The sequence below is a fragment of the Salmo salar genome, chromosome ssa07 (assembly GCF_905237065.1).
Source record: "Salmo salar chromosome ssa07, Ssal_v3.1, whole genome shotgun sequence".
NCBI classification, from domain to species: domain Eukaryota; kingdom Metazoa; phylum Chordata; class Actinopteri; order Salmoniformes; family Salmonidae; genus Salmo; species Salmo salar.
In genome coordinates this window covers 67,979,431-67,988,503 of record NC_059448.1, presented here as the reverse complement: position 1 = coordinate 67,988,503, position 9,073 = coordinate 67,979,431, and the positions used below count along the sequence as shown (strand labels likewise).

Here is a 9,073-nt window from a genome sequence, read left to right as displayed (position 1 = left end):
CTCCCTCTTTCTCTGTCTCTCTCTGTCTCTGTCTCTCTCTCTGTCTCTCTCTGTCTCTGCTCTCTCTCTCTCTCTCTCTCTCTCTCTGTCTCTCTCTCTTCTTCTCCACATGTAATAACCTGAAGAGGTGATAAGTTCCCTCTACTGGTAGAAGATAGCGTATGGATTCCCTGCTAATAATCACTGTCTAAAGAGAGACTGCCAATAGATACACCATGCATACTATTATCTTAGTCTGAATCCCAAATGGCACCCTATTCCCTTTATAGTGCACTACTTTTAACCGGGACCCATAGGGTCTGTGGTCAACTGTAGTGCACTATGTAGGGAGCAGGGAGCCATTGCTAATCTATAAATAGAAGCTATTGAGTCTCATTTGGTCGGCGTTGACAACACTATGCCAACATCTCTGATTGGAGGATCAATATCCATTAACCAGTAACAATGCAAGTTAATTGTCTGTGAAGACCAGAAGAAAAGTTACTGTACTGAATATCTGGATGGGGACTGGAAACATCTAGAAAGTATGAGACAAGCGCTTGGAAGTCTTTCTGAAAGGTTGGAGAATTGGGGACGGATTTTAAAATGGGGTATTTTATAGTGACATCTCGTCTGCTTTCAAAGTGGCACAAGACACCCTTCTTTGTTGAAACAGATCAAATAATTGTATTGATTTAGTTTCTTTCCCCTTGTCATGTCTGGCTGACGTGAAAAGGAGGGTTTGACAACAGTGGTTTGGGATACTGGACAGTTTGGGATAAACATCAAGACTAGAAGTTGATCATTTCCTCAGTGAAAAGCCTCTGTTTACAACTGTAAAGGGAGAGACGTTTGTTTGATTCATCTGCGTGTCACTCACAGGTGACAAATACTAAAATAAATAAAAAGAAATGGAATATACACTCCTTGATATGAAAGAGATCTCAGAGTATCTGTTATAAGTGTGTCTTCCTCCCCACTACTTAGGTCTGGGAGAGACTGAGAGACTGAGAGATGAGAGAGAGAGAGAGAGAGAGACTGGGAAATACTGAGAGATGATACTGGATAATACTGAGAGAGAGAGAGGTGAGAGAGAGAGAGAGAGAGAGAGACTGGGAAATACTGAGAGAGAGATATACTGGATAATACTGAGAGAGAGAGAGAGACTGGGAAATACTAGAGAGAGAGAGAGAGAGAGAGAGAGAGAGAGAGAGAGACTGGGAAATACTGAGAGAGAGAGAGAGAGAGAGACTGGGAAATACTGAGAGAGAGAGACTGGGAAATACTGAGAGAAAAATACTGGATAATACTGAGAGAGAGAGACTGGGAAATACTGAGAGAGAGAGAGAGAGAGATACTGGATAATACTGAGAGAGAGAGAGAGAGAGAGAGAGACTGGGAAATACTGAGAGAGAGAGACTGGATAATACTGAGAGAGAAAGAGAGAGACTGGGAAATACTGAGAGAGAGAGAGACTGGATAATACTGAGAGAGAGAGAGACTGGGAAATACTGAGAGAGAGAGACTGGATAATACTGAGAGAGAGAGAGAGAGACTGGGAAATACTGAGAGAGAGAGAGAGAGACTGGGAAATACTGGAGAGAGAGAGAGAGAGACTGGGAAATACTGAGAGAGAGAGACTGGGAAATACTGAGAGAGAAAGAGAGAGAGAGACTGGGAACTACTGAGAGAGAGAGAGAGAGAGAGACTGGGAAATACTGAGAGAGAGAGAGAGAGAGACTGGGAAATAATGAGAGAGAGAGAGACTGGATAATACTGAGAGAGAGAGAGACTGGGAAATACTGAGAGAGAGAGAGAGAGAGAGAGAGAGAGAGAGAGAGAGAGACTGGGAAATACTGAGAGAGAGAGAGACTGGGAAATACTGAGAGAGAGAGAGAGAGAGAGAGAGAGAGAGAGAGAGAGAGAGAGAGAGAGAGAGAGAGAGAGAGAGAGAGAGACTGGGAAATACTGAGAGAGAGAGAGAGAGAGAGAGACTGAGAGAGAGAGAGAGAGAGAGAGAGAGAGAGAGAGAGAGAGACTGGATAATACTGAGAGAGAAAGAGAGAGACTGGGAAATACTGAGAGAGAGAGAGAGAGAGAGAGAGACTGGGAAATACTGAGAGAGAGAGAGACTGGATAATACTGAGAGAGAGAGAGAGAGAGAGAGAGAGACTGGGAAATACTGAGAGAGAGAGAGACTGGGAAATACTAAGGAGAGAGGAGAGAGAGAGACTGGGAAATACTGAGAGAGAGAGAGAGAGAGAGACTGGGAAATACTGAGAGAGAGAGACTGGGAAATACTGACAGAGAGAGAGACTGGGAAATACTGAGAGAGAGAGAGAGAGAGACTGGGAAATACTGAGAGAGAGAGAGAGAGAGACTGGGAAATACTTTGATATAGAGATGCTGTGGGAAATGCTTTGCGAAAGCGAGACTGGGAAATACTTTGAGAGAGAGAGAGAGTGTCTGTGGGAAATGCTTTGAGAGAGAGAGAGAGTGTCTGTGGGAAATGCTTTGAGAGAGAGAGTGTCTGTGGGAAATGCTTTGAGAGAGAGAGTGTCTGTGGGAAATGCTTTGAGAGAGAGAGTGTCTGTGGGAAATGCTTTGAGAGAGAGAGTGTCTGTGGGAAATGCTTTGAGAGAGAGAGTGTCCTTCCCCTCTCTGATTGTCCCAGTCACTGGTCACCCTGAGAGGAGAGTAGCAGAGCTGTGGGCTTTGTTTTCTCTAAATCTAAAGCCTCTCTGCTGTTTGACTAGCTGCTGCAACACACACACACACACACACACACACACACACACACACTGCTGCTGCTGCCTCATTAATCTTCCTTAGTCTTCATTAGAGCTGCCCTCCTTCCATCCCTTCATCCTCTATCTCTTCAATAACCCCTACCTCAACTCACCCCAAACCCCTGTGCCACGATGATAGCTCCCTCCCTCTCCTCTGAGATGATACCTCCCTCTCCACTCCTCTGAGATGATAGCTCCCTCTCCCCTCCTCTGAGATGATAGCTCCCTCTCCTCTCCTCTGAGATGATAGCTCCCTCTCCTCTGAGATGATAGCTCCCTCTCCTCTGAGATGATAGCTCTCTCTCCTCTCCTCTGAGATGATAGCTCCCTCTCCTCTGAGATGATAGCTCCCTCTCCTCTCCTCTGAGATGATAGCTCCCTCTCCTCTCCTCTGAGATGATAGCTCCCTCTCCTCTCCTCTGAGATGATAGCTCCCTCTCCACTCCTCTGAGATGATAGCTCCCTCTCCACTCCTCTGAGATGATAGCTCCCTCTCCTCTCCTCTGAGATGATAGCTCCCTCTCCTCTCCTCTGAGATGATAGCTCCCTCTCCTCTCCTCTGAGATGATAGCTCCCTCTCCTCTCCTCTGAGATGATAGCTCCCTCTCCTCTGAGATGATAGCTCCCTCTCCACTCCTCTGAGATGATAGCTCCCTCTCCTCTGAGATGATAGCTCCCTCTCCACTCCTCTGAGATGATAGCTCCCTCTCCTCTGAGATGATAGCTCCCTCTCCACTCCTCTGAGATGATAGCTCCCTCTCCTCTGAGATGATAGCTCCCTCTCCTCTGAGATGATAGCTCCCACTCCTCTGAGATGATAGCTCCCTCTCCCCTCCTCTGAGATGATAGCTCCCTCTCCTCTCCTCTGAGATGATAGCTCCCTCTCCACTCCTCTGAGATGATAGCTCCCTCTCCTCTCCTCTGAGATGATAGCTCCCTCTCCACTCCTCTGAGATGATAGCTCCCGCTCCTCTGAGATGATAGCTCCCTCTCCTCTGAGATGATAGCTCCCTCTCCTCTGAGATGATAGCTCTCTCTCCTCTGAGATGATAGCTCCCTCTCCACTCCTCTGAGATGATAGTTCCCTCTCCACTCCTCTGAGATGATAGCTCCCTCTCCTCTGAGATGATAGCTCCCTCTCCCCTCCTCTGAGATGATAGCTCCCTCTCCACTCCTCTGAGATGATAGCTCCCTCTCCACTCCTCTGAGATGATAGCTCCCTCTCCACTCCTCTGAGATGATAGCTCCCTCTCCTCTCCTCTGAGATGATAGCTCCATCTCCCCTCCTCTGAGATGATAGCTCCCTCTCCCCTCCTCTGAGATGATATCTCCCTCTCCACTCCTCTGAGATGATAGCTCCCTCTCCACTCCTCTGAGATTATAGCTCCCTCTCCACTCCTCTGAGATGATAGCTCCCTCTCCTCTCCTCTGAGATGATAGCTCCCTCTCCTCTCCTCTGAGATGATAGCTCCCTCTCCTCTCCTCTGAGATGATAGCTCCCTCTCCTCTGAGATGATAGCTCCCTCTCCACTCCTCTGAGATGATACCTCCCTCTCCTCTCCTCTGAGATGATAGCTCCCTCTCCACTCCTCTGAGATGATAGCTCCCTCTCCACTCCTCTGAGATGATAGCTCCCTCTCCTCTCCTCTGAGATGATAGCTCCCTCTCCTCTCCTCTGAGATGATGGCTCCCTCTCCTCTCCTCTGAGATGATAGCTCCCTCTCCTCTGAGATGATAGCTCCCTCTCCCCTCCTCTGAGATGATAGCTCCCTCTCCTCTGAGATGATAGCTCCCTCTCCTCTGAGATGATAGCTCCCTCTCCACTCCTCTGAGATGATAGCTCCCTCTCCACTCCTCTGAGATGATAGCTCCCTCTCCTCTCCTCTGAGATGATAGCTCCCTCTCCTCTCAGATGATAGCTCCCTCTCCTCTGAGATGATAGCTCCCTCTCCTCTGAGATGATAGCTCCCTCTCCTCTGAGATGATAGCTCTCTCTCCACTCCTCTGAGATGATAGCTCCCTCTCCTCTCCTCTGAGATGATAGCTCCCTCTCCCCTCCTCTGAGATGATAGCTCCCTCTCCTCTGAGATGATAGCTCCCTCTCCTCTGAGATGATAGCTCCCTCTCCCCTCCTCTGAGATGACAGTCTCCTCTGAGATGACACCTCACCCTCCAGTCGTCCCTGAGCTCCTGTGCTCTGTGACCCCTCCTCTCTTTCATGACTAGATGTTCCACCTCTCCCTTGTTTCTCTCTCTCTCTGTGTTCTTACCTTCATCTACTCCATCAGTTTTAACTCAATGTGAGCAGATTGTCTTGCTGAAAAGGCACCATTCATTTCTCTTTATTTCTTGCAATTGATTCAACTTCAGTGGACGGGCTCTACTAAAAAGCTTGTTGAGCAGCTGACTCCACACCGCCCTGTGTCACCTGGTGGGTAATTGTGAATGAGTTTAAAACACAGCACCCTCTGGTGGGAATTATGATAATGAGATATTTATCTTCTATAAAGCAGCCCTTGGTAGTAACCTGAGTGTTCTGTGTGTCTCTCTTTTCCAGGTTCTAGTGGTCTGGTGGAGAACCAGAGTGACTGGTGCCTGGGGAACCTTAGTAACCTGAGTGTTCTGTTTGTGTTCTGTGTTCTAGGTCAGCAGGTTCTAGGTCTGGTGGAGAACCAGAGTGACTGGTACCTGGGGAACCTGTGGAAAAATCATCGGCCCTGGCCCGCCCTGGAGAGGGGCTTCAATACAGGTGAGACACGCACACACAGAAAGTGGGGACAGTCAGTGGATTTACTATATGAAATAAAAGGTAATTTCTTCCCTTTGAGACATATGTTGTCAACACTTTCTATGAGTACAAACTTTATTCCCAATCAAAATGATAATGACTAACTTTATTGTCCCTGAGCTGCCTGTGAGTTTCTCACCAATAACAGAAGTATTTACTTCAGTCTCCTCTCTTCTTGGTGAGAGACAGAATGAATAATGTCTTGGACTGGAACAAACTGGCTCCTCTCTTCTTGGGGACAGAGACAGAATGAATAATGTCTTGGATTGGAACAAACTGTCTCCTCTCTTCTTGGGGACAGAGACAGAATGAATCATGTCTTGGACTGGAACAAACAATCTCTCTCTCCACCCTGCTGATCTTCTAGAGTTAGGCTGGGTCTCAATTGGCATTCTATCGCCCAATATTCCCTATGTAGTGCACTACTTTTGACCAGGGCCCATAGGGAAAAGGGTGCCATTTGGGATCTCAGCCCCAGAGAAAGGCAGAGCAGGAAATGAACGCCGGCCGGCCCGGTCTGGTCTGACTCTCTTATTGCAGCTGTATCTAATGCATTTAGCAGTAATGGCGTCTTCAACAGATGGTCAGGCTACAGAGGCTCTTTCATCTGTGAAGAAGTCTCCGTTGTCTTCAGTAACACAGGAAGTGATGCGATGAAAATATGTTGCAGCGACAGTGTGGTTGCGATCACTTCCTCTCTGTTAGAAATGAAAGCTGAAAAGATTTGGCATGGGTCCTCAGATCCTCAAAAAGTTCTACAGCTGCACCATCGAGAGCATCCTGACCGGTTGCAACACCGCCTGGTATGGCAACTGCTCGGCCTCCGACAGCAAGGCACTACAGAGGGTAGTGTGGACGGCCCAGTACATCACTGTGGCCAAGCTTCCTGCCATCCAGGACCTCTACACCAGGCGGTGTCAGAGGAAGGCCCTAAAAATTGTCAAAGACTCCAGCCACCCAAGTCATAGACTGTTCTCTCCGCTACCTCACAGTTAGACATGACTGTTGATTCAGATTACCTGTTGACTCAGGTAATGTCTAACCTGCTGATTGGGGGACTGTTAAGTCATGTGACCTCTGTTCCAGGTGTGATCTTGCTGCTGATTGGGGGACTGTTAAGTCATGTGACCTCTGTTCCAGGTGTGATCTTGCTGCTGATTGGGGGACTGTTAAGTCATGTGACCTCTGTTCCAGGTGTGATCTTGCTGCTGATTGGGGGACTGTTAAGTCATGTGACCTCTGTTCCAGGTGTGATCTTGCTGCTGATTGGGGGACTGTTAAGTCATGTGACCTCTGTTCCAGGTGTGATCTTGCTGCTGATTGGGGGACTGTTAAGTCATGTGACCTCTGTTCCAGGTGTGATCTTGCTGCTGATTGGGGGACTGTTAAGTCATGTGACCTCTGTTCCAGGTGTTATCTTGCTGCTGATTGGGGGACTGTTAAGTCATGTGACCTCTGTTCCAGGTGTGATCTTGCTGCTGATTGGGGGACTGTTAAGTCATGTGACCTCTGTTCCAGGTGTGATCTTGCTGCTGATTGGGGGACTGTTAAGTCATGTGACCTCTGTTCCAGGTGTGATCTTGCTGCTTCTGGACCGACTGAGGAAGCTGCGATGGGAACAGATGTGGAGACTGACAGCAGAGAGAGAACTGATGAGCATGTTGTCTACATCACTGGCTGACCAGGTAACACACACACACACAAAAAAAGACACACACACACACACACACACACACACACACACACACACACACACACACACACACACACACACACACACACACACACACACACACACACACACACCGAGAGAGAATCAGAAACACACCTGTGTATTGAACTACTTGAAGTTCACCATTAAAATGGCTGGATTATTACACTTCAGACGTCAGTATTTTATGGTAATGAAACACCAAGGATTTTATTTAAGAGTTCCTTCAAGCTTATATAAATGACCGGCACGTTTACCATGTTGTCATTAAAATGTTCACCAAATAAAGTTCTGGAATTTATTGTAGTTTGGAATTTGTGAAGATTCTAGAAGTGTTTTAGTGTTCCGTTCAACTCTCCAATCAGCTGTTCCCTCCTCTTTACCACGCCGTTCATTATGAGGAAAACAACAAGCTTTATAATGTCTCCTATTAGGAGAATATAGACTGTCTCTGAACCAGCAAGATCTCAGTCAGAGAAAACCTGGTCAAATACTGTCTCTGTTAGAGCAAGATCTCAGTCAGAGAAAACCTGGTCAAATACTGTCTCTGTAACGAGCAAGATCTCAGTCAGAGAAAACCTGGTCAAATACTGTCTCTGAACGAGCAAGATCTCAGTCAGAGAAAACCTGGTCAAATACTGTCTCTGAACGAGCAAGATCTCAGTCAGAGAAAACCTGGTCAAATACTGTCTCTGAACCAGCAAGATCTCAGTCAGAGAAAACCTGGTCAAATACTGTCTCTGAACCAGCAAGATCTCAGTCAGAGAAAACCTGGTCAAATACTGTCTCTGAACCAGCAAGATCTCAGTCAGAGAAAACCTAGTCAAATACTGTCTCTGTTAGAGCAAGATCTCAGTCAGAGAAAACCTGGTCAAATACTGTCTCTGTTAAAGCTTGTATTAAAGAAAGCCCTTGAAGAGTGTGGCAGCAGCTATTGTAGTTGAGGATTGTTCTAACATGAGAGATATAATCGTACAGATATAGCCATGCTGATAACATAACAGGTACTGTGATAGAACAATTACAACATTTACCTGATTTTATTTGATATTAATGGTTAATAATGAATACTTAACTAATAGTAAGAAACATATGTTATATTAATGCTGTGTGTCTGTAAAGGGATGCTTTCCATTCTAGCTTCCAGGCAGTTAGTCTGGGGATACGGTCAGAGGAAAATTGGGTTTGGTGCTAGAGATGGCTTGAGCTGACAGATTGACGGCTAGAGGACCTACAGCCGGCCTTCCGTAGGCGAGATGAGGTGTGAGAGACTGGAGATAGAGATGAGACTGGAGATGGAGATGAGACTGGAGATGGAGATGAGACTGGAGATAGAGATGAGACTGGAGACAGAGATGAGACTGGAGATAGAGATGAGACTGGAGATGGAGATGAGACTGGAGACAGAGATGAGACTGGAGATGGAGATGAGACTGGAGACAGAGATGAGACTGGAGATGGAGATGAGACTGGAGACAGAGATGAGATGAGACTGGAGACAGAGATGAGACTGGAGACAGAGATGAGACTGGAGATAGAGATGAGACTGGAGATAGAGATGAGATGAGACTGGAGACAGAGATGAGACTGGAGACAGAGATGAGACTGGAGATAGAGATGAGACTGGAGATGGAGATGAGACTGGAGACAGAGATGAGACTGGAGATAGAGATGAGACTGGAGATGGAGATGAGACTGGAGACAGAGATGAGATGAGACTGGAGACAGAGATGAGACTGGAGACAGAGATGAGACTGGAGACAGAGATGAGACTGGAGATAGAGATGAGACTGGAGAAGAGAGATG

At 47.0% G+C, this 9,073-nt stretch overlaps 1 protein-coding gene across 2 annotated transcripts in view; it reads left to right on the top strand.

The window, feature by feature from the left end:
- The window catches only part of LOC106598122 (LARGE xylosyl- and glucuronyltransferase 1), a 199,091-nt gene that overhangs the window by 126,906 nt on the left and 63,112 nt on the right, over positions 1-9,073 (top strand). For both annotated transcript variants that reach the window (XM_045722497.1, XM_045722496.1), the window contains exons 7-8: positions 5,413-5,517; positions 7,129-7,241. In XM_045722497.1, coding sequence (XP_045578453.1) covers positions 5,413-5,517; positions 7,129-7,241 — 218 coding nt within the window. The remainder of the gene's footprint in view (positions 1-5,412; positions 5,518-7,128; positions 7,242-9,073) is intronic.